Source organism: Lissotriton helveticus, chromosome 9 (assembly GCF_964261635.1).
Source record: "Lissotriton helveticus chromosome 9, aLisHel1.1, whole genome shotgun sequence".
Classification (NCBI taxonomy): Eukaryota; Metazoa; Chordata; class Amphibia; order Caudata; family Salamandridae; genus Lissotriton; species Lissotriton helveticus.
In genome coordinates, this window is record NC_136070.1 from 1,076,201,216 (window position 1) to 1,076,226,939 (window position 25,724).

The 25,724-nt window shown below is 44.2% G+C and overlaps 1 protein-coding gene across 2 annotated transcripts in view; it reads right to left on the minus strand.

The window, feature by feature from the left end:
* Window positions 1–25,724, minus strand: part of TWF2 (twinfilin actin binding protein 2) — a 266,779-nt gene that overhangs the window by 205,568 nt on the left and 35,487 nt on the right. For both annotated transcript variants that reach the window (XM_078661460.1, XM_078661461.1), the window contains exon 2: window positions 3,798–3,875. In XM_078661460.1, coding sequence (XP_078517586.1) covers window positions 3,798–3,875 — 78 coding nt within the window. The remainder of the gene's footprint in view (window positions 1–3,797; window positions 3,876–25,724) is intronic.

The following is a 25,724-nucleotide window of genomic DNA, read 5'->3' on the forward strand; positions in this document are numbered from 1 at the left end:
ACTGGACAGGAGTTTTCTCCACCCACTGGTTAGTGCTGTGAACAAAAGTAGCAACCCGCCCCCAGCTAAACCTTTGGACCTGTGAATGAACAGAAGAGAGAGAAGATTGCTGGGGAGGCCTGTGAGGAGACCTGAAGTGATGTACCTGCTCTCACTTGTACCCAGTGCAAAAAGAACAATTGATGGACAGAATGCAGAAACATGTCATACATTCACCCCAGTACAGAGATCTGGGCCTAAATCCATCGTTTTTTTGCTCACCATGCCATTCCAGTTTGGACCCAGCCATATGGAAATCAGTCTTGACCCTGCGCCCAATGGGAACAGTCCAGCCCGAACTGCCAGGCCAGGTCCTCCCTGGACCGGAAACAAGCTTCCTAGGACCGGTTTCGGGCTTTCAGCCCTCATCAGCAAGAATAGCTTGACTCTAGTGGCATGGAGAGGACAGCACCCACGTTTGGGCATACCCGTCCCACTCGAGGTGACCAATGCAAAAACAACAATTGATGGACAGAACGCAGAACAATTTCAAACACTCACCTAAGTGGGAAGGGTATGCCCAGACGTGGGTCCCGTGCTCACTACACCACTGGATTCAAGCTAGCCTGGCTGATGAAGGGTGATGCCCTGAAACCGGTCCCAGGATGCTGGTTTACGGTCCAGGGTGGACCTGGCTTGGCAGTTCGGGCTGGACTGTTCCCACAAGGAACAGGGTCAAGGCTGATTTGCATATGGCTGGGATAAAACTGGGGTGGTGTAGTAAGCATAAGAATGATACACCCTTTGTCCCCAAAAAAGTTATTAGGAAGTAAGGGCCAAGTGTCCCGTATGTCAAACGAATGATGCAGTACAGGTCTACACAGGAATGGAGGAGGATGGCAATAGAAACCAACAATGCTGAACCCTGTCCTGAACTGTCCCTTTACATATAATTGGCAGTAAATGAATTGAGCAATTGAAGCAAATAGGGACTATGTTGTCCAGAATGCTTTGATTTCTTAATTGAAAACACAGGGTCAAAAACAGCGCTTGGTGTCCAATAAGCAAATAAACTTGGCTTCTACTTAATGTCATATGGCCAATTTCAAATGAATAGCATGTTTGCAATGCACACAAGACAGATAAAAAATTCAAGAAAATGATAAACATTGTAGTGCTTTTACGATACTAAATGCAGGCGTCTTCATTTTGGGTTCCTAGTTTCACAGGAGTGCAATGTTTTGCCAGTTTGCAATTGTGAGGCCAGTTCTCATAATTTTATTCACCATACCCTACTTTCTGCATCAGTTTATCTTGCTAGCGGACAATCGCTTTCAAGCTATTGACCCCTCCTGGCAAAAAGCCTGACAGTAAAAAGAAGAGCATATTACAATTAGCCAGCCATGCATCTATATCTGTCACATAGCGTACTTTTATCAGAGTAGTGCACCAAAATGAAAATAGAAGCTAATGATTTAGCATGCACAAACGAATGCTCCATTCTTGAGCCGTGATACTTGTGTGCTTATTGCACGTTCAATACAATAGCAAAACACTTCTTCGAGCCTCCACCCCAAACCCTCTTGTTGTAGAACAGACTGAATCATTAACAAGGAATTGTGCGAGCATCATTACACCAAACCTAATATGCACAATAGTGTGCAAGACATCTTACCCTTCACAGTAAGTCAGGGCAGACTATGTCTCAAACTGGGGATGTGATAGCAAGCAGGCTGCAATTCTGTAGAGATAGTGTTGCCATAATTCAGAGTAAAGTAGACAAGAGCACCCACCACTCCAAAGTCAATATTTCTAGGGGTAAACTGCATGCCTGGTTTGATGAAGCGGAGTACGCTTGAAAAAGGACACCACATTGCCCTAACAATTTGAGATTTCATCCTGTCTTTGAGACCCCACGAGCATCCAATTTTTTAAACCTCCTTTGCAATTATCAAATGGATAAAGTTTCATCAGCACCTGCAGGGCAGTGATGGGGGGGGGGGGTCGTCCACCCTTAAGCCTTGTGGTGAGGCCTTCTGCCGAATGCCCATGAATATCTTTGAGATATGGGAGACTCACGGAGCGCTCTTCACATTTAGCAGAGGGGTCCAATTATTTTTGTTTACGAGTCTTGGTGTAAAAGAATTTTGGAGGAGGGGGGGAGGGGAGCAAGCAAGCAGATTAGACAACCGAAGAGAACATCAAAGTATCACCTTGTAGGTAGACATGTTATCCTTGACCTCACTATAGCTTAACCACTGAGCTCCCAGAACCAGCAACTGGCACAGAGCTTATGGCCATAGATAAACCTTATTGTCATCAGAGTCGGATTGCAAATTTCTGCTTCCTTGTCCCAGTCTCATGTGTAACCCAGTTTGCTCTACCCCCTTAATTTTCTCCTACTATCTCACTGTTTCCTGGTTTTCAGAAATTTCTAAATGGCCGAAAGCCACAAACTTGTGCTATATGAAACACCACAAAATATAGACACCTCCTTACTACGCATCATGCATTGTTGTAGGTAACTACAACCTTGCTATTTACTCAGACTGTGGCAGCACTCAAAGCAGCATATATTATCGTATCTGCATTTGTTAAGGCCCCATAGGACTGTAGAGATACAACCTTTCGATTTAATTGTTCCGCTGTATTCAAAGATTTAGCTCTTTCAGGAATCTTTAATGAGAGCGAAAAGTCAGGTCAGAGATAACCTCAGTTACAACTGAACTCCTTGACTGTTTAAAAGACACTAGATCATCTCACTGAAAACTAATCATAACCATGTAACTAGTAAAACGAAGATAAGAGGAAATTAAAATGACTGCAGCTACCAAAATGACATCATCACTAGTGAAAAAGACACTTGCAGTAGTTATGTGCTTGCTCTGTCTGAGTGCTACCACAACCTAATTAAACGTATTTTCCGTTGTAGTACAGATGTGCAAATACACAAAATGATTTCCTTTATATTTATTAAAAAATCATCTGTACCCTCTGTGCTGTCATTAATACAAGTTGGGTCAAGCTTAATTTTATAAAGTGTTTCCAGTCCATATTTCTTTTAAAAGAAAACCATGTCTAGAGACTTTAATCTGCTTGCGTTTAACAACCAGTACTCGGTGGCTGCAGCATGCCAAGACTTCCATTTACTGTGGCTGGGCATTGTATCTAATGAAACGATGCCCTTTTGAAGGGCAGTATCTGAATTATTGTAGGTAACACTGGCAACTTCTGAAACATTTCCTTCCTGCGCGTCCAAAATGTGTCCAAGTGTAGTGCAGTCCAAGAATGAGCTGTTCCAACCCCCTTTCGAAAGCAAGCAATATGCCCAAAACAGAAGTGCTTAGAAACACAAAGAGTGAGGTACCCACGTTGCTCGCAGCAGTAAGCCTCCCGCTTCCCATACATGGAGCCGCTCGGCGAGACAGCCAGGCAGTGTAACAACCCCCCCCCCCCCTCCCTCCCTTCCCCGTCACGAGACCGCATTCGGAGATACTCCGGAGTAAGAGGTCTCATTCGTCACTCTTCAGTGGGGTGCCGGGAGACAGGCCACAAGAGGGGGGTCAATATAAAAACCTAGAAATGCGTGTACCCCAAAAAGCGCAGCCTGGCGGGCAGGACGGAGGCCCTCGCGCGGCCATGCGTGCGCGCGGTCAGCTGTGTTTATCTCACCGAGCTATTCTCAGAGGCAGCATTCCAGCCTGACTAGAGCAGACTTTCCGAGAGCCATCCGTCTCCGGCTCCCTGACGGTGGGGAACGGGGGTGGGGAAAACACTACACATGAAATCGAATTTAACAGAGAAAAGCGGACACTTACCATCCTCTATGACGACCTTGATCATGCGGACAGATCCATTCCGGGCCTTGGCAAAAAAGTCCTTCAGCTCCGGTGTGGCTAAAAGAACCAAAAACATATTGGTCAAAATCTCCCAGGAAAATGCAGAAAAAGAAATAGAATACAATTCAGGTGCCCCAAAAATTGATCCTGTGGACAGAAATAATTCGCTAGAATGTCTCGGTATTCCAGAACAAGGCACCGAGCCGCGAGTAGCAGCGACCTTTTCAAAGAAAGGGAAGGCAGCGCGAATGACCGCGCACCTCGCCTGGCCCGGTGTTAAGTATGGCCTGTGATTGGGCATGTGATCTCCAGAACCCGATACGGCAACAGGAGGAACATAATCTCCCAAATTTAGATGATGGTTAGGCTGGTGCTGGGAGACCGAGCTCAAGTGACAAAGCATTCATCTCACAGAGTGTTCCGAGCCGCGGCTCGGGAGGGGGTGTTCGGGGAAGGAACTGTTTAGACTCCATCTATGTTTTGGTTACCTCTTGCTGTGGATGCTTCACGTCAGGCGCATGTGACCCCAGCAGGAGACCATAGGTTATAACAGTTTGTTTTTGTCGTCTTTAAACACTCCCAGTCCGGTCTTATCGACCTTCAAGATTCAGCCACAAACCATCCACCACCAGCACTTACCACGAATGAGTAGACATATACGTTTTACCCATCGCCCAAACTAGCCTCTCTGGCACCAGGATTCTCCTACAAGCGTCTACCATTTGTCACTCAAGCACAGTCACCGGGGGACTCATCCAACAGCATTAACTTGGCTCAGTAACAAATGCACCCTAAACTGTCAACAAAATGCAACTTTTCAACTGAACTTTATAAACTGAAAAAAGCCCAATCCCAAAGCATCCCACACTAGATGGCTACAGCCCAAAATACTTGACTGTAAGAGGAATCAATCTCATGTAGCAAAATTGACATTCCAGATTCAAGCCTCACCCCAATTACCAAAGTGAACATTGCTATATAGAACCCAACGTCATGTGCAATAAACTAGCACAACCACAAAGACGCAGCTGGCACTACACAATCCGGTTTCACTCAACAAAATCTAATGCCTCTTACAAAATAGGATTTGCAAACCTGCTCAAACAAAACATCCTCAGTGATAGACAGGTCAACACGATTACATTATATCAGCACCTGTTAGTCAGTCATACCTCGGTAGACAAATTAAAAAAATCACCCACCACCTCAAGGCACTATACATGCACAAACAAGTGTCTCACAAATAGTCAATCACACCTCAACATGGCCGAACCCTCAATTAGCAATGACAACTGTTCTAACATCCTCAAACCTCCTTTTCCATCAACTAACATTATTTGGTCTCTACCACAGATCATCTTTCTCCCCTGCATTGACAGCCCTATATTGGCTACCGGTTGCCAGAAGATAAACCTGCTAGCTGCTTTGTATTGCCCACAGAGGAAAACATGGAATAGAACCACTTTTCATTAGGAATAAAATCACAAAATACATTCAACAAAGGAAACTCCGCTTAAGATTATCCCCTTGCCTCAAAACCCACCATACAAGAAAAAGATCAAATGTGGTACATCTTTCTCTGTTCAAGCAGCTAAACTATGGGATTCATAACCCCCAAATAGGAGATCCATGGATAACTATCTTATCTTCAGAAAACTACTCAAGAGTTGACTCTTCCCTACATAGCCAACATACTCAAACACTAATGTACAGCATAACCCATTGTATGTAAACATTTATAATTTGCTTATATGTATCTAGATATGTACATCTCTTTGTACAGATATGTGTAATAACTATGGGCACCATTACGATGTCGGGCGGACAAACTCTGTCCACCACCGTAACGGTATGCGGGACCACCCGCCAGGGGGTGGCGGTCCCACTGTGCCTAGTAGGATGCGACCGCCACCCTGGGGGTCGCATCCCGTATATTGAACATTGTGGCGGGTGGTGCTGCAAACAGCACCCGCCACAATGTTCAATATGCATGTTGTGCATTGGCATGCACAACGTGACAGGCACTGCGCGGTGTCTGCCACCTTGTGTATGCAAAGTGCAACCTCCCACCCCCCCCCCACACACACACACACACCCCCGGGGGCCTGTAGCGGCCCCCCAAAGCAATCTCCGTCGGGCTTTCCAGGGAGGAGTCGCCGCCAGGGAAAGGCCTTTCTGCTTGCCCATGCTAATATGGATGGCGGTGCCTGCAAGGCATCGCCACCATATTAGCTACCTTTTCCGCCCGGTACACAATCCGACCGGCAGAAAAGCGTCGGACGGTCATTCCGTCCGTCGCTGGGCCCCTCACCATGCTAATATGGCGGGGAGTCCAACAGGGGCATTTGGCGGGTGGATCGCCACCGCAAGCCCGGCGGTGGAGATCCGCCCGCGATACTAATGACCCCCTATGTTTTTTAAATATATAGATATTCTTTAGGTCTGCTTAACAAATGTATATATGACATGAAACTTAACATGTTTATAGGTCACTGCATAGTTTTTGTATAAGTTATTTGATTAGATGCTTATGGGTCTCCGTTTTATTTATCACAATTATTTTTTTAATTATTATTTTGTGTATTTATTGAGCGCAATCCTGTCACCCAGAGGGCATCCTGGCGCTTATGTAGATACTATCAACTCAAATCAATACTATCAACGCAATATGTAGATACTATCAACTCTTATCTACAAGCACTTCATTACTGAAAATTGGGAAGATAAAATAAAAAATTAGTTGAAAAGACAAATAAATTAGCTTCAAGTAAAGCAACTCTTTAAAATCTGAGTTTATACAATACAACTTTGAATCTCAATAGATCATCTTCCTTATACATATACACCCTTTCTTTCTATGCCCTCATGTATGTATACGTGTATTACTTTACTCCTACGTAAAAGAAAATAAATAAAACAACTGACTCTCTCCAATGCACTAGTCTGCCTCACTCTATACGTCTCTTAATATATCCGCTACCTTCCCTCTGACTCACCTCCAAATCTCAATCTACTACTGTAATCTCCAAAATAACCCTTTCTAGACTCTTCCCTCCTCTATCCCTCCTGGCTCACCCCAAACCTCATTTTACTACCATGATCTCCCAAAACAACCATTTCTAAATTCTTCCCTCATGTATCCCTCCTTTGATTCATCCCAAATTTAATTTTACTTCTATGATCTCCCTAATTCCTTTCTAGAGACAAGTCCCTCCTCCATCTCTCCTTTTACTCATCCCAAACCTCATCTTACTACTATGATCTCCCAAATAACACTTTCTAGACTCTTCCATATTCTATCCCTCCATTATCCTATTCAATCGAACTAACAGACTCACATGTCCACGGCTCAAATAAACTCATATTTCACAATACTAATCCACTACTGATCTTCTTGGGTTCCGGAGTAGTGTGCTTCTCGTCGAAAAGATCTTTAACACCTCGTCAGGGGTAGTAAGCGCTGTATAAATAGAGTTACAATAACAATCTGGACCTAAAACAAGAAAAGTCTTATCTACTCTATACCCTATTCACCCAAAAGCATCAACAGTTCACTATCAATCAAGTCGGACATTCAGGGCCAGATCCAGATATGAATAAGAGAACACATTTAAATCATTAGAAAATTGCAATAGGCAACAAATCTCATAGGGATAGTTGATCAAAATCTAAAATATTAAGAATTGGATATATAAATAATATGCCCAACAAAAACTGCAAGTTTGTGCTCCAAATGAGATCACAAGGCCAACGCCACTTAAGAGTGCTGCAAATTCACACACACAATTTGTGAAGGTAGGCAAGCTATCACAGCAATCCATCACAATTGTTCTCCACCCAGCACATTGACGTTCAGTGCGTGAGAAGCAAGTAGAAGCGGTCCCATAAATGAAGAGGATAACTAGAAGCAAAGTATTGGCTTCCAATTCAAAAGTGCAGACCACGCAGCAAATCAATCAATTAAACCAAAACGTAACTCACTCAGAAAAGTATATCATACATCTGAAAGAAATGGTTTGCAAAGCGGAGAACAAAATGAGGTTTGCAATGCAGATGTACAATTTACTAGATGCACCAAGTGCCTTTGAGAACCACTTCAGGCACACAATTTATTTATTTATTTAAGTTTTGTATAGCACTAGCTAGACCCGAAGGTTATCAGTGCGCTTCACAACGTATACAAATAAGCATCAACATAACAGGTAGGTCGAAGCAGGGTAGGGAGAGTATGAGAAAACATGGTAGCACGTAAAAGTCTATACAGTATCAGCATGAGGGCGACATGGCGGAGATCAAGTGAGAGTCATCAGGTTCTCGCTAGGACCAAGGAGATAGTGAACTATCAAAGTCATACGATGGTTCTCGTTATGGTCCAGCCCGCTCAAGAAAGAAGGCTTTGAGTAGTATCTTGAATTTCGGGAAGGAGGCGGTCATTCTGATGTGGGGGGGGGGGGGGGTGGAGTTCCATATCATAGGAGCATTTCCCGCAAAGGACCTGTTAGATCTTTTACGTTTCTGTGATTTCAGAGGTATGAGTAGTAGCGTGTTGGAGCTTCTGAGGATCCTGGACTGACCGGCTCTCTTGAGTTTATTGGCCAGATATTCCGGTTTACCTGTATGCAGGGCTTGGTGTGTGTGAGGCAGGCTGTGTGGAAGTTTGCTCGTAGGTTAATAGGAAGCCACTTCAGGCCCTTGAGAGCCGGGGTGATGTGCTCATATTTCTTAGTTCCCGTGACCATCCTAGCTGCTGCATTAAGGGTAGCAGTCAAAGGACCTAGATGAGATTTGGCTGTTCCAGTCAGAGTAGCAATGCCATAGTCAATCCTGGAGAGTACCAGTGCCTGAGTGGCCTGTTTCAGGTCTTTCAAGGGGAGGAAGGGTTTAAGTTTGTAGAGAAGTTTCAGGTTAAGGAAAGCACTTTTGGCAGTTTTAGAGATGTGTTCTTTCATGTCCAGTTTTGGGTCCAGAGTGATCCACAGTGATTTGACGGAGGTTGTAGGAACAAGAGGAACATTGAGGGCGTTTAAGGCTTTGAGCCATTCGAATATTTGGGGATTTTCACTTTTGTTTGAGATGAGGAGCACTTCTGTCTTTTCTTCATTAAGTTTGAGGTGGTTGGAAGAGAGCCAGTGTTGGACCTCTCTGAGTGGGTCATTTAGTCTGTGGATGTCTGCGATCGAGGTTGTTTCCAGGTAGAGTTGTGTGTCGCCCGCATAGAGGTGAAAGGGGATGTTGGAGTTCCTTAGGATTGTAGTGAGGGGCTCCATGTAGATGTTGAAAAGTTGTGGAGAGAGTACTGACCCCTGTGGGACTCCTCTAGTAATAGGGAGGGGGGCAGATTTGGAGCTTTTAATTTTGATAATCTGTGTGCGGTTGTTGAGAAAGGAGGCGAACCATTTGAGAACAGTTTTTTCCAACCCCGCTCTCTTCTGTAGGACATTGAGTAGTAGGTTGTGATCCACTGTGTCGAACGCTGCTGAGAGGTCTAAGAGGATGAGGAGGCTGCATTGGTTGGAGTCGAGAGACATGTGTAGGTCATCCATCACATTGAGGATTGCGGTTTCTGTGCTGCAGCCCTTTCTGAACCCAGATTGGTGTGGGTCAAGAAGATTCAAGCTCTCTAGGTGATGGGTTAGCGGAGTTATCGAAAATTTTGGAAAAATGTGTGCTAGGAGCGGCAGGTTCGACACTGGTCTGAAGTTGTTCAAAACCGTAGGGTCGAGGCCAGGTTATTTTTTATTTTTTTTTTTGTTTTTTTTTTTTTATTTTTTTTTTTTAGGAGTGGCGTGACTTGACCTAGTTTAAGGCAGTCAGGGATGGAGCCATCGCTCAAAGAGCGGTTGATGATCTTGGCCCAGATAGGGGCTAGAGTAAGTTTCAGGTCTTTCGTCAGTCTCGAGGGCAGCTGATCAAGGGAGTGAGACGAGGGATTAGCGATGGCAATGAGATCGCTTATCGCTTCGGTTTGGATGGGTTGGAAGGAAGACCAGCGAGTGGCCGCAGTTGTAGGTCTTGAGTGGGTAGAAGCAGTAGGGCGCAACTCTGAGAGGACGGAAAGATTGCTGCAAGATCGGTCAATTGAGGCAATTTTTTAGTTGAAGAAGTTAGCAAATTCGTCGCACTGGGATTTGGACGTAGTTAAGCTGTCCGTCATAGGTATGGAGGTTTGGTTTCTGATGATATTGAAGAGTTCAGTGGGGTGGTTTTTAGCCTTGTCTAGAGCAGAGCAGAAGAAGGATGACTTTTGGTTCTGGATATGATTAAGGTAGGTTTTGCGAGCTATTTTGAGTTGGTTCCGGTTAAAGGCAGTGGGGTTGTTCCTCCAGGATCTTTCCATGGCTCTTTCGATAAGTTTCTGACCCACTTGGGGGAGGTTTTAGTGGATGGGAGGAAAAGAGCCGGGTGGTTGATGTGAAAGAGGATGGCGTGGTGGTCAGACCAGTCCACAGGGATGATGTGGTCAAATGAGATTGTCTTTTTGTCCGCAATGATTGCATCTAGGATCGCTCCTCTATGGTGTGTTTCTTCTGAGCAGTGTTGGATCATATCGTGGTCTTGAAGAAGGGAGGTGAGAGATTGGATGAGCGGATTCTTGGTTGCATTCCATCTTAGGTTGAGGTCGCCCAGGATTATTCGGACGTCACTGTTGAGAGCGGTTTGAGTGATCAGATCCGACAGCTGTTCGCCAAATACAGTAGCATTGCCTGGAGGGTGGTAAAGGAGAAGGCATTGGAGTGGGCTGTTGTGGGGCGAATTGATGTTGACCGAGAGGCATTCAAAGGAGTTGTAGAGGAGGGAGGGGGCAAAGGAAAGAGCAAAGGAAAGAGCAGAGGCTACTATACAAGGGATACCACATCAGATCACGTGACTCCTGCACTTAAGTCTTTCCACTGGCTACCAATAAAAGCAAGCTTTGCCAATGTTTTTACCCATGCCATCTACTATCAGCAGTGCAATTGATCCACTTCTTTAACTCTGCCGTACCAATTTGTTCTATCTGTCTATCAACTGTATTGTCATGCGTATTTTGTATTACATGGATTTCTCCTGTGTTGCGTGTATTTCTGAATGTATGCTTCTTTTTTATTTTTAACTAATAAAAACTACTTGAACCCAAAAAAACACTATGATGCAGTCACTGCTAATTCATTTTTTCTTAACTGCTATGATGTGGCCAGCGTTTATTTGCTTTTCCAAAGGAAAAAAAAGGGATTGGGTTGTGGGAACGAGGCAATTGGGGGGGGACAACAAAGGTAAAACAAGCATTTGCAATGCAGTAGGTCTCGCATTTACGCAAGTTTAAGCTATTGGCATTGTAAATGACAATGCCTTTTATTTATGTTTTAAAATTCGAAACATAAATAAAAGGCATCGTCATTTACAATGTCAATAGCACAACTCAATGACCCAATAACAATCAACGTCAGGCTAACAACCCTGATTTCCAATCAGAAAAGTATACGTTAGAGTGCGGGCAGCTCATCTTCCTAAGACATGGCATCACCACTGATAAAATATTAGGCTGTTGGTATCAGATATTAAAACCATGCACACGATAACACTGCACACTTGTAAAAAAACAATGCCTCTACTGAACACCTTCAAATACTGCGCACTTTAAAAACATTGGCATAATGCACACCTAACACATTGAAATGATATGTGCATGTGCTCATGATATACACTGGCATAAGGCACAGCAAACACATTGTAATAAAACACCCATTAAATACGCTGATCGGTTACACTGCGTACAAGTACACAGTGTGCATATGGAACAGAGTACAACTCTGCTGATTTGCACAACACGCGTGCAAAGCCAGTGTTCACAGCACACACAGGCTCTGCTGGGAGACCCGAGCAACGGCACAGGGGATGCAACTATGAACCCATTGAACCTGCCAGTCTTCAGACGGGGCACATTTCGGACCTTTTTCTGTGTTTCCGAAGGTGAGGCACCCTTAGCACATAATTTCACCAACACATTTGGGGTGTGATGGGTTCCCCAAAATTAAAATGGCCCCCCTCCATCACTTATAAGATTTGATAATACTTACGAACATCCGCAAAATATTTGTGAAAACAATGTACAGGATATGAGAATACCTCACTCTGCTAATAGCATTGTGTGGCTCCATCACGACGCAGCTGTCCTCTCGCTGGGGCTTGGAACAGCATTCAAGACACCGGGCACGAGCAGAACACCTCGGGCCTGTACTCTGACACAAGGCTCCAGCACGATACCTCAGGGCTGTACTCAAGACACCCCCTCAAGCATGACACCTCGGAGCTGCACTCAGACTCCCTGGCTCCAGCAGAACACCTCTACCACCCTACAGGGCAGAGAGCCGTCAGAGAGCCCAAGTGATCCAATAGCCCAAAGAGGAGAATCTGCCTATTAGTCCCAGGCCAAGTAACAAGACAATCTCCGGACCGGAGTGTTCATGCTTAAACAAACTGCAAAGTACAGGCAAAAGCGTGCTGTTCTTTGACCATCGTACCAGGCAGCTGATAGTCCAGGCTACTGTGTTATCCCGCCTGGACTATGCAAGCTCTCTCCTGGTAGGCTCCAATCTGGCTGAGGTTACCCGCCTCCAACGCGTTCAGAACACCGCGGCGAGAGCCATAGTTGGCTTACCCCGATCAAGCTCCGTCTCCGGCACTTTGAGATCTCTACATTGGCTGCCTGTAAGGGCAAGAATCCAGTTCAAAGTGCTGTGTTTGGCGTTCAAGATTTTGAGGGGAGGGGGTCCTCAAATTCTTGCGGACCTTTTGTCCTGGTATGTGCCTACCCGGTCCTTGAGATCTTTGGGCCAAGCACTTACTGTGATCCCTCGATACAGGTTGTGTCGGGTTGGTGGCCGATCCTTCCGGGTCAGAGCAGCCCAGCTCTGGAACTCTCTTCCGGTAGAGTTGCGGTTACTAGATGACCTTTTAGCTTTTCGTAAACCTTTAAAAACCTTTTTGTTTTAATAAATCAGCTATCTGTTTCTTCATCTGTTGTGTTTCCCTGTAGGTGTTGCATACTACCTGACATGCGCCAGGACGCCCCTTAGCTGGGGCAGCTGTGCGCGATGCAAATGTATGTAACATAACATAACGTGTGTGAAGTGACCATTCTAGAAGGCGTATACGGCGGCGTTATGTTCAGTGCTCTTTTCATAGACCCAAGCGGTCTGCACAATTTGTGCAGAAGAAAAGTAATAAAGTGCGGTAAGGCGTGTGTGTGCTTCTAATAAAGTTAATCATGCTGCGTTTAAACAACGGTGGCAAGACGCGGGTGCTTATGAGACAGTCAAATATGCTGCGTACAAAACAATGGCGTTGAGTGTTAAATATAGTTTCAGCCCAAGTGATCTGCATGCACAACTATGAAACAGTTCAAACCAAATAGCGGCGATTATTAAACATTATTTCGGTCCGAGTGGACTGCATGCACAACTACTTAGCAGTGTACAGTATGTTCCTAGGGCAATTGCATACCTTGTGGTTAGTCTGCAACGTATCCCACAGGATCCATAGTTGAACATGCTCCTGGAAAGACCCGCTGGTTATTTCAAGATGAAGTAATGGCGACACGTTGGACTGCCCTGGGGGCGCCCGAGGGAGGTGGCGACAGGAGGACGCTGCGCCACCTCGGGTCTGAGGACGAGGTAAGAGCCCACCGAGGCGCATTTTAAACAAGCTTTCGGCATTGTGAAAAAAATATAGTGCGTCCCGACTAATGAAGGAGACTGTGTAACGCCGCAAGCAAAAGATCCAGTCCTGATGGGCAGTCCCAGACGGAGACAGGGCGGTAATAAGGAGGGACTAAGAAGCCTCATTTACAATCAAAAGCCAGCGTTTAGCATGTACGATGAGGAATGCCAATGGAAAAAGGGGCGGGGCTTCCACTCCTAAAACCTACCCTACTACACTATGCCTCGCAGAGCGAGCAGCGCATGCACACTGCAACGTTAGGTGAGACCTAAAAAAAGGAGAAAGGGAGTGGGTTGGGGGTCGAGGCAACGGGGGGGGGGCAACAGTGGAAAGCACGCAGACAACAAAGGATGGGCAAGGGGAAAGCACACAAACAACGAACGGTAGGCAAAGGGGGGTGAATCACAGACAGACTAAAGCAATACAGTGGCAGGCAGAAGCAACATGGAGAGCATAGGGATCCCAAACCACAACGAAGGTGGGGGAGGGTAGACAGAAGAAACCTGGAGGGTACAGGGGAAAAACAAATGGGGAGGGAGATCAAATCAATGGCGACAGATGAAAAATATGCACTTGACCAGTGCTAAATGGAAAGAAAAAGATAGCGCTTGTTAATGGGTGCTGTGAAAGGGAATTAGCAGGATGCAAGTAAAGCATCCATGCTGCAGGGGAGGAACAAACTCAAGCAGTCACTGTAAAGCACTCAGAAGCCATCAACAAGATTCCAGCAAATGAAGGGACAACAAAACCAACTAATTGTAAGTAATGTGCAGCTTCTAAGCCACCTGTAAGGTACGATAAAGGTCTTGCAGGAGAAAGCTCATGCGCTGTCTGATGTTATGCCCACCACCAAGATGCCTTGGGGGTGCTTTCCCGTTCTACCAACCCAAAGGAGAGGTTTACGTTTCAGCTTGGAAAACTAGCTTGTTATCTGTTTGCCTATGTACAGATATAATTTGGTTTGCAGAAAGGAGCAGATCACTCCATTAAGGCTCTTGCTTATGGACCGGTCTTCTGCACAATCTCCGTCTGGAACCAGATGGAATGGAAGAGAGAAGCAGATCATCCTGTGTTGCTGTCCTGACAGATTTGCCTAATGTGAGAAGTTGGCCTGATGTATGATGTTCACTATTCTAGTGATCACCTTGTATCAGTCCAAACAACCCTTATGGTGGGTGGTTGTAAGTCAACCTTATAGACAAGCTATCCTAGGGGTAGCATGGACTAAGCAGTCTTAGGCTTAACTCAAGAGGGCATGTGAAGCCAGCTGTTTTACCATATGCAATCCTTTTAATACCAAATGAAAGGACACCACACAAGTTATATATTATAAAAATATATGTATTTATTACTAGAATAATCCTCTGTACTCTTTATGAGGACAGGGGCACAAGCGTTTAAACAAAAGCACAGTTAAAGATACAAAAGTTGCAGTTATGGATAGGCCAGGTGGCCACTTAAACCATATACTAAATAAGTGGTATAAGAACCACGTCATGAACAATGGTAAGGCCTGGGGCCTTGGGAATCGCTGGGACTACACTGGACTAACTGTGGTTAGGACGGGAGTAGCCCGCGGGATTCGGGTGCAGTGCCTAAAGCACACGCATGCACCAATGCAAAGTCAATGGTGCGTAAAAGTTACAATGTTACTGTTTTGGAAGTCTTCCGACTGGACTAGAACTTAGCCACTTTAAACTAGGACACTAGAGGTGTAAACCACTACAGGAGCACCGGTGTTTGATCGTTACCTCACCCACAGGAAGCGGGTGCATAGGTGCCAAAGTGTGTCGGGTTTCGTCGTGGAGTTCTATGGAGCCTGGAGATGAAGATGATGCAGGCGGCCAGGAGAGAAAGGTCCGGTTGGATCCAAGGGTGGATCAAAGATGTAGAGTACCTGAAAGCAGAGGGGACAGAGTCTGGGTCACTAGCCAGTGACCAGGATGGAACCAGGAAGGAACCAGGCAATGTTGGGCGCAATCAGGTGGTTGTCGAGAAGCTTGTCTCCGCTGCCACGTGGACTCGGGGGCATAGACGATGACCAGGAGTGGAACACGAGCTGTCCCACGAAGGCTCTTGCTGTCGGCGGTGTCGGCTTCTGGATCGGAGTCAACAGGCCTTGGCAAATGCAACCCACGCAGGATTTGAAGATCGCTTCTTACTCGGACCAGCAGGGTCAGAGATACTGCTCCTTTTCAGGGGAGCGAGGGCCAGTCTGGAGCAACCAGACCAGCAGAGTAAATTCGAAGTTTCGTCGTCGTAGAGGCCACTAGCCAACGGGCAAGTGACCGGACAGATGCGTCGAGCAGGAAAATGCAAAAGGGCCCCACGCAGCACTCGGTGAGTGTGGAGGGATGATCTTTGGTGCACAAGCTGCTCGGGGCTGGGGCTTCTCAGTCCCCAATGCACAGCTTCGAGGGTGCCTCGGGAGCTGCACGGGAAGCACATCGCAGTCTTTTCAAGATGGCCGGTCCCACGTCTCACGTCGCCTCCACGGGTCTCAGCTTTGCTGTGGATCGGGCTGTTGAATGTCTGGGAATCCGGTTCTTGTCCATCTCTGTCGCTCGAGCTCCGGCAGGAGCTGCAACAAAGCAAACCTTTGGGCGCTTGATGGTGCCTGTTTGCACAGGGTGGTCACTCCTTGACCACAAGGGAGATTCTTCAGTCTTCTACGTCGAGTAGGATGTCGAAGGGTCCAGAGTTCTGTATCAAAGTTTCAGTCAGGATGATCTAAAATCTATGGACTCCGCTCCTACCTTTATTCCAAATCAAGGGGCTGGATTACCTGCTAGGTCCCTCCTATGGGTGGGACCCAGGAAGGGGGTGGTTACAACCCTTTCCCTTTGTCCAGTTTCGCGCCAGAGCTGGGGCTGGAGTGCCCCAGCACCGGTTTGAACTGGGCTATGCATGGGGAGCCTTGTGCACCCCAGGCAGTGTCTAGTTTCACTCGCCCTGCCTGCCTCAATCCACTATATCCTGTCTGGGGCGGTGTAACACCTCCCTGTGACAGGATACCATTTGTCCAGGCCTCCCCTGCCGGAGTTTCAGTCAGCAGCAGGAGGCCAGACTTGTGTCTGTGGCAGCAGCATCCATTTTGTGATGCTGAGGCTCTGGTTAGTTTTAACCGCGTTTACTGTTACCCACATGTCTTACCCCTCTAGAAGGGTGGAATGCTACCCCCGTTGCCAGAACTGGCGAGGGGGTAGTATTCCAAAGCGTATGACACCTTACACGACATGTTTTGATAAAGCCAAACCAAAGTTAGCAATAACCGCAAGGATTATAATGCACTTAAGTATATGGTATGGCAATATCCCAGAACAGCTATAAGGACATGGTTCCGAAAGCTGCAGACAGGCTCAGCTCATGCTAGAGCACCACCTCACATAAAACCAAGCACTCTACCTCCAGGATTGTTAAGGCCTGCCATAGGAGTGACTTATAGGTGTATATGTGCCCAGATATAGGTATACTATATCTAAGCAAGGGGTGATTACATGACCTTGCCCCAGCTGAGTGATCAGCCAGTTGTGTCAGTTTGGATTGCCAGCCAGGGGTGGCAAAAGATGTGCTGCAGCCCCTGGTAGGCCTTGGATTCACCTATGCCCTGGGTACCTATAGTACACTGTACAGGGGCTCATAAGGTGACCCAATATCCAATTAGTTATGTACCTAGGGTACATGGAGTCCATTTTACAGAGAGAGCAGATAGCCTGGGGCCCTGATTAGCAGGGTCCCAGGCCAACTAAGTCGAAAACCAGCTAAATACAAGGCAAAAAAATCTGGGGTAACCATAGTCAGGTATCCACCCTCCTACACCTAATAAGTAGCAGCCTCAGTTACCTTAGCTGCTGTCCTCCCTCCTTCCGACCCCTTAAAAATAAAAAAATGAAATCACAAAGAGTAGTACAACAATGCATTTGCAGCACACCCAAACCAATATGCTCAGCTTAGAAAGGGTACAAATTAATGCAACAACTAATCAGAAATTAAATGCTATATCGCATAAATTACCTGAACAGACTGAGCACCCTACTAGGGATGTAGACAACTGATAAGGAAAACCAACTTTTTAACCTTGACCCAGTGGATCAGGACCAAAGGATTCAAAAGTTTTTCCGACACTTGTGCAAAGGAACAACACCAAGTATATGAAGCTGTAAAGAACTCCATTCAGGATCTCAATTCCATGGAACATAAGATACTATTCTTCCCAGCTGGCAGGAGTGCCCTGAAGCTCATTTTGGAGAAGGCAGCCATACAGGGATTAGGCAACCCTTTCCTATGATCTCCAGGCGGACAGCAAAATGACCTTACTATGCATTGTGGTGTGTGTCAAGAAACTGGAAACCTGCAAAACCGGCACTATTTAGTAATAGCACTGTGGGACCCTTTAGTTTTTAAAGATGTGGGCAGAGGACTTATTTTCCCCAACCCCACGGCAGGCACTGATTGACAAAAAACAACTGCTAGTTAGCCAGGAACATGTCCAAATGTAAAAGTACAAGGGAGTGCCAAAATGGTGTGATGGAAATTACCCACCAAGTCAGCAGGGTCAGTCTCCCACCATCAAGAAATAACAAATGAAAAGGAGCGCTCCATTATATACAGGATTAGCTGTTCAACATCAACAGATGGTTAAACTGTTCTCAAGGAATAGATCAAGTAGTCATGATGTGCTGAATAAAAGTTATTTAGGTGTCTAGCAAGTTGCTTTGAAGCAGATTTTATTTTTAAAAAATGCCAATTTGACAGATGCAATCCATTTGGCCCAACCTACGCATTTCGTCCCAGTAGGACTTCATCAGGGCTTGATCAATATCCCAATATCCCAATGTTGTCACCCACCCAGTGTTGGCTCCTGTTATCTTACAACTCCTCGTAAATACAATTTTGTACCACTAGATGGCATGTTGCGTTCCCATCTTATCTTCATCATTTCTGTTTTCTGGTTCGAATGTCCTAGGAGTTCACGCTTAGCCTATATTAAAACTGGATTGCTGCTTCTGGCAAATTGGCATTTTTTAAATAAAATTGGATTCAAAGCAACTCGCAAGACTCCTGAATAACTCTTATTCGTCACATCATGACTACTTGATCTATTGCTGGAGAACCGTTTAACCATCTGTTGATTTTGAAACAAATAATCCTGTATATAACTGAACGCTCCTTTTCATTTGTTGTTTCTTGACCTTGTGTTGAGGTGGCCTCTTGGCAATGCGGAGTGTTGGAGGAAACAGAATTTGCATTAATTACATAACAGTGCGCAGTTTGGAGATCATTGCCAGTGTGCGGTATACAAGTCTCCCAGCATGTAGAGCTTATTCAGCTTGTGCTTGCCTAGCCTTCCGCCAATTCCACTTAAGACTGTCATTTTGGCATGGGTTACTTCAAAACATTAAGAACAACTCCAACAATCTCTCAGTCATCTACAGAATACTAGTAATGCTGACAAAAAGCTGTCTGGCTTGGGTACTATGACACACTGCAGAATGAGGACTCTGACACATGCATTAAGGAAAAAGAAAACCTACAAGCTGTTGATACACAAATGGACACAATCATGCTTTAACTAGGTCACTGGGATCACATCAATTTTGCACTATAATAAATCCTCAGACGGTAAATAGATGTAGGTCTCTATCAACATAAGATTTTTATGTGGGGGAGCCCTTGATGAGTCACTCAGCCAATGCTGGGCTGCAACAGAGAGGATCATAGAAGGGACGAAGGGACCTTCGTAGATGGATGGGGATACAAAAGAAAACGTATGTCTCTTTAGTTAGAGACTGTGCACAAAAAAGTGTTACATTAGGGAGCACGTTCAAGACTATGTATGTTATGAGGTCATAGCCACATAGTAGCGCAGCAGTTACTTCTCCTGTTCTTCCCCCTAAAAAAACCTAAAAGATATGGAACATGAGCCTTGCGTCATCTACCGCATTAAATAATATGGTCCAAGAACAGTCCCATTATCCTAATTAGGCCTCACAAATGGGACCTCATTTTAGAACACAACAAAGCTGCCAGGAGGTAAGCGTATAATAGTGGCTATCTAAGCAAGGTCGCCCTGGAATAGGAGAGTTAAAGGCCCATCCATCAGAATCACAGGTGGGTCTCCCTCCCTCCAACCCTCATGTTCTGCCCTCCCACAAGCCACAAGACCTCAGGGTAATAAGAGAGTCTAAACCCAGCAGACCTCTAACTCGCCTTACTTCAACTCCTTCTACAGCTCTGTGCTGTGCCTATAAATGTATTGATTAGAGAGAAGTTAACTTCCCACCAACAAACAGTTTAGGCAGAGTTTTTAAAAACACTACAAAGAGACAAGCAATAAGACTTGACAGTAGGAGAGTGTATACATCAACAAGCAATACATTTACACTGTGAAAATGCATTCACAAACTCTTGGGCAGGGAAACATTGACACAAGGTGAGGAATACTCCACCATGACTACAGTGAGACAAAAGTACTAAAAGGAGGACACTCTCACAGGGAGAATGCGCTCCGCTGAAGCCACTGAAAACACTAACAGAGATACAGACACACTACTCACATACTAGGACAGACAGACTGATGCGCACTACAGCTGAAAGACAAGGTCCACTAATAACACTCTCCCTGGTTTTGGAGGAGTTTTGCAAGACAGACTTCACCAACACAGAAAGAATCTCTGCCATATGAAAACCTATAATCTGCAAACAAGAGTCTACATGCCACGATTTTAACAGGGATAGGTTCAAGGAAATAGCATATTCTGTACTACGTACAAGCCACACAACAGGTCATAATAGTAGAATAAAAGGGAAGAGGTCATGGTTTGAGATTGATGGTGCATAGGAATGTGGAGTAATAAGCTTTGACTTAAGGCTCTAGCTCGAGGGGTGGCCCATGTAGTAGGTGATTTGAATAGGAGCCTGCTGGGAGACCACTCAGAAGTATGACAGAATACTACATGGATGGAAGAGCGTTCCAACTGCATATGAGAGATGAGATGTAGAAGACTCAGAAGTAAAGTCTTACTAGATAACTGGTGGGGCTGGGGAGAGTAAAAATAATTATTTCCAAAAATTCCCAATCAAACTGCAATCAACAAATCATACACTATAATTTCAAAACCATGCAATGTCATTAAGAGTCTCTCAAAAGAATATGAAGACCTTGACAAGCAAACTACCCGCCTACGGCGAAGCCATCATTTGGCATATTGCACAGGCATGATCCCACATGCTTGCACAAGTAGGCAAAAGTCACCACTATGGAGATCTCTATGGTGACCACCAATAACCAGAAGCTGGCAGTCAAAGGCAACGCACGGAGGATGTAGCGAGAGTACAGAATCATATTTAAAGCACACAAAAGAAAGGAAAATCAATCAATACGAACAGTACTAAAATCTTATTTGGAATGTGACAAACACAGCTAAATTAAGGATAGAAATACACATAGACCGACAGAGGCTGGGCGTCTAAAGACCCCAAATCTCCCATGCCTTTCAGATCAGTCTGATCTACATCAGCCTTTTCAACACTTAACAGAACCAGGATCAGCTTAAAACAATGAATGTTGCTCAATGAGAAAGTGCTTTAAGGATATCCTTCAGCAGTATGTCAGTCGCAATTTAAAATCTGAGAAAGAAATGCGGTATGCGTTGCACCTAGGATCACTCACCACAATGTTCAGATAACTTAAAATTTTGGCCAATAATCAAGTGTCACCCAAATTGAAATTCTGAAAAGAAATCGCTGATAAAGAAGTTTGTACTTTGAAATACTTAAAATATTTTTGTTAACTCAACATTCAACAAGGCCTCATTAAATCCAGGTCAGACGCCAGTAAATCGACTGGATCCCTTGTGATTTCCCCATATAGACCACTGTTATTTGTATGACGTAATTCCCACCTGCAGTGCCTAAGACAACAAAAGTACATGTGTAGGAACACAGCATATTCACACCAAGTTTAAAAATAAAAAAAAAGCTTTAATGATGCCACCCTCATCATTTTGTAGATGCGCACACCCTGCATGCACACGCTTAAACAAATACGCAGACGCCTTTCTTCCTTGTAAGTTACAGATCAGAGTTTGATCAGTAACTAAAAAGAAAATATAATGTGCAAGTGACTTGGGTTCCGGAAGCAACGTGTGTGTAGGGGGGGGTGGAGGGGGTACTGGCGAAGCAACAAGGAGGATGAAGGGGTGAACAGCAATGTAATAAAAGAAGGTATGCAAAAGCAACAGAGGTGTGGTAGTTATCTGGACTTTAATATGTCGTGTTTGTAAACACTCCTTCTCACAGGCACCTTCCTCACATACCACTATCTCCCCAGCTCCCCCTCAGTGGAGGAGGGGCAGAGAACTGGGTTTTGAAACCCTTGTTGCATGTGTCAGAAAAATGGCTTATTGAGCATATACTCCGTTTCAGTGATGCTAAATACGTGATGATGGTTAAATGCAACATCACTCACAAATATAAGAAGTGGGAGGCAAGCCACTACTTACGAAGAAAGCAAATGAGAGAGAAATTAAAGCCAACCAAATGGTAAGCAATAGGCAGGGTGTATGGCCACTATAAGTTCTTGATGAGTTGTTCTTGATGAGTTCGCAAACAGAAGGCTTGCTCTGTCTGGTAGGCAAGAACCAAAAATGAGATAAAATGAATATCATCAATTTGGAACTTGCCTAAAAAGAAAAAAAGAGTGAAATCTAAAAGGACCAAATACAATTTGCATGTAGAATATTGAACAAAAATAAAGAAGATGAAAATAAGTATTAAAAATGGAAATGGAAAATCATTACGGGATAAATACCCAAGGAAGGAAAACTATCCTTCAGTGCTATAGTGCGAGTGTTACAAAAGAAAGGGTATGATCGAGGTTAATACATAAATAAATGTAATTTCCCAAATGGCAGTGTAAAGTAGCAGTACGTGGTCAATAGTGCTGAAAGCTCACCTAAAACTGAAAGACAAGATAGCAGAAGTAAAGGAGTAAACAATTTAAAACAAGTAATACGACTCGCAAGAAAGGGTGAACAAGGAACAAAGATTAAATAATAAAAATGTATTATGAATGAACTATTTTAAGAAAAAGATTTAGAGAAAGACTTGGCAAAAATGGATGCAGACAACTGAAATAAGTAAATATAGGTTTCTTTAGGATATAGGATACATGCAGAATTCAACCCAAAAATGTGATTATGTGAAACCAGTATGTAAGAGGTACGGGCAAGACCTCAAAAGACCTAATGGAGAACTGCAACTCTAAAGAAATTCAGATTAAACATTAGCCACGGAAGAAGCAAGGCTGGAGCAGATGGGGAATGAGGATGAGCTGAATACAGATATTCAAAAATATTACAGAGCAACAAAGTACAAAAGAATTTGACGGAGGCGGTAACAAGGAGTAGGGTGTTCAATGTGGTAAGAAATGCCTAGTGACAAAATGCTGGATAAACCAATGACTACATGAGACTGAAGAAAACTTCAGGGTGACAGAGAATACAACATGATAAACGTGCTATATGATTACTATTTTTTTAAGCAAGCATACACAGTCTTGCTATGAAAGCACGGAGAGGAGTCAAAGGAGGCTGCTTAACCCCTTCCACGCTCATGACGAGCTGGGCTCGTCATGCAGTAGCCTCCTCGCACGCTCATGACGAGCCCAGCTCGTCATGAACCAATGAGGATCACGAAATCCCAGCACAGCAGGGGAATTCCCATAGCATCCAAGAGGTTAAAAGATGGTTTGCAAGGCTATATATTTTACCATTTGTACACTGAAAAAAGAAAAAAATTGAGTAATAATTCAAATATCCTCATATTGCTAGAAGACTGGGCAGTAGATCTGATGGAGGATGCAACCTTAAAATGATCAGCAATATATGAGGAGTTTGGTTTAGGGTTGCAGTAACCACGCTTTTCGAACTGAGAATTTGATTCAAAGAAAGATAACCTATCAGAGGAAGAAGAAATTATAAATTTCAAGGAAAGGAGGAAAAAAGATCAGATATGCAGTGTGGATGCAGAGTAACAGAACAGAATTAAATGCTGTAGTCAATATTGCAATATAATTTAGGAAAGCCAAAAGGCCTCGACTTTGAAGCCCACAATGGAGAGAGAAAGACAAGCGAGTGAGTGTAACAGGAGGTAGGGGAGAAGCAAACAATGGGGAGAGAGATGCGGGGAAACACACAAGAGAGTAACACAGGTGACTGAGGGAGAAGGCAAGAAAGCATCACATGTAAGAGAAACAAGGAGCGCAGGAGAGGGCATTGGGAAAGTAGCACCGAAGGGAGGGACTTGGAAAAAATGGACTCACATGGAGGGAGGCCAAAAAAGAAAAAAAAGTTCTGTAAGTGAGCAGTGGAAGGATACAAGTCAAACTATCAGATGATACAGAGAATCTGCTACAGGTGAAGGGCAAACACAAGATGGACAAGCAGAAACCAGGAAAATTACCAAATGAGAGGGACACTTAAGCCAACCAGGGGTAAGGCTTAAGCCCCTGTAAGTTTTTGATAAGTTCACAATAGGTCTGTCAAAAACAGGCAGCTTGCAATGTCTGGTAGGTGAGACCTAAAAAGAGGGTTAGGTTAGAGCATGACAAATGGTGCAATTGTGCAGCTAGATTTTCAATATAAGCAGTTTCATTGGAAACAAACCAACAATGAGGTGTTAAGCGGATACAAGTAAATTATTTTATGTAGCTGTGCAACGAAACCTATCCAATCAACAGGAGGTAACTGAAAACCCCCAATATAAATCGATATTATTGATGTGCTTAGACTGAACACAAAATAAATAAATTCTAAAGAAGTTTTGCGGTGGCATTTATTCAGCTCATAAACTGAAGAAAGATGATTTCTATATCGATTGTTAGCATGTACCCAAGTAATTATTGGTATTAATATGGTGCAACCCTGCCGTGGGCTCGCTACAGCACTGTATATTTTGTCATAGCTCTACATGTTCACAAAATTACGCACGTTAGTGGGAAAGATCGAAGAGTTCCGATGCGCAGGATCCTTATGCCATCTATGGTAGTGGGTGTATGCAGGGTAACCCTCAAAACTAAAGCAAGCAAACCTTTCAAATACGATACATCTCTGGCTTCACTGAATAGCTTTATATCTCTGGGTCAATCCAAATGCTAGTGATAAAATTATTTAATAAGGCTAGCTGAGTATCTTTTTTTCCCTCAAGAGCTGTTTTTTCTAACCTGTGGTCTAGGGACCACCAGGGTTCAGCGAAGTCTACTCCGGGTGTCTGGGACTGCTTAGAAAACGAAATAATATTAACAGATTAATGAGGGATCTGTAAATAAAAAAAGCCAAAAGGTAAAATTTAAAATGTTAAAGTGGTCTGTACATTTTAAGTAATTTCAAATTGTAAGCTGAAAATTAAGTTAGTATCCTCAGGTTGATTTGTGGGAGCAGTATAAGTGCATTAAATAGAATATAGTTGGGACACAGGGTGGCCTCAACTGAATTTAGAAATGATACAAACTTCCCATTAAAATGACTAAGTGTGAGTGCCAACAAGTCAAAAGGTTAAGAACCATTGCTCTAGAACACTTCTCACAGACCATCAACTTTTGCGCCCATGGACTATACACGAGCCCAGCTGATAGATTCTGTGGAGATTTAAATTACTGTTTTTAATTATCACTGCTGTTTATTTCACCTAAAAAAATCACACCTAGTAATTTTAAATAAAAAGCATAAACCCATTACTGCTAACTAGATGTCCATGCTTGAGCACTAAGTCTACGATCTATTGTCCGGTATTTGATCACCTTGTTGGTTTACAACTTAGGTTATCCAAAACTGGAATAACTCATAATTCTGCTGAGTTACAACTGTTTGTCTTCGTTCCTTATTCGGACAAGCATTATATAGATCGTGCCCCTCAGTAACGGTTCCTAATTGATTAACAACAACCTCATTAATATGGATGCTAAAATACTGGCTAAATTGTAGGCGAACACCGACGATAGCCAAGTTTGTGCTGCCTGATCAGTCTGCTGTTGTACCCACTAGAGATGCACTGCATAACCTGCACACAATTTTTGCTCTGATACAACAACTAAATCGAGATCTGGAGTCAGTGGCTGTACTATTAGTAGAATCACATTTGACTCCTTAAAAGCGGATTTTCGTTTGACATACTGCACAGCGTGGGAATACTATTGACTAGCCTGGA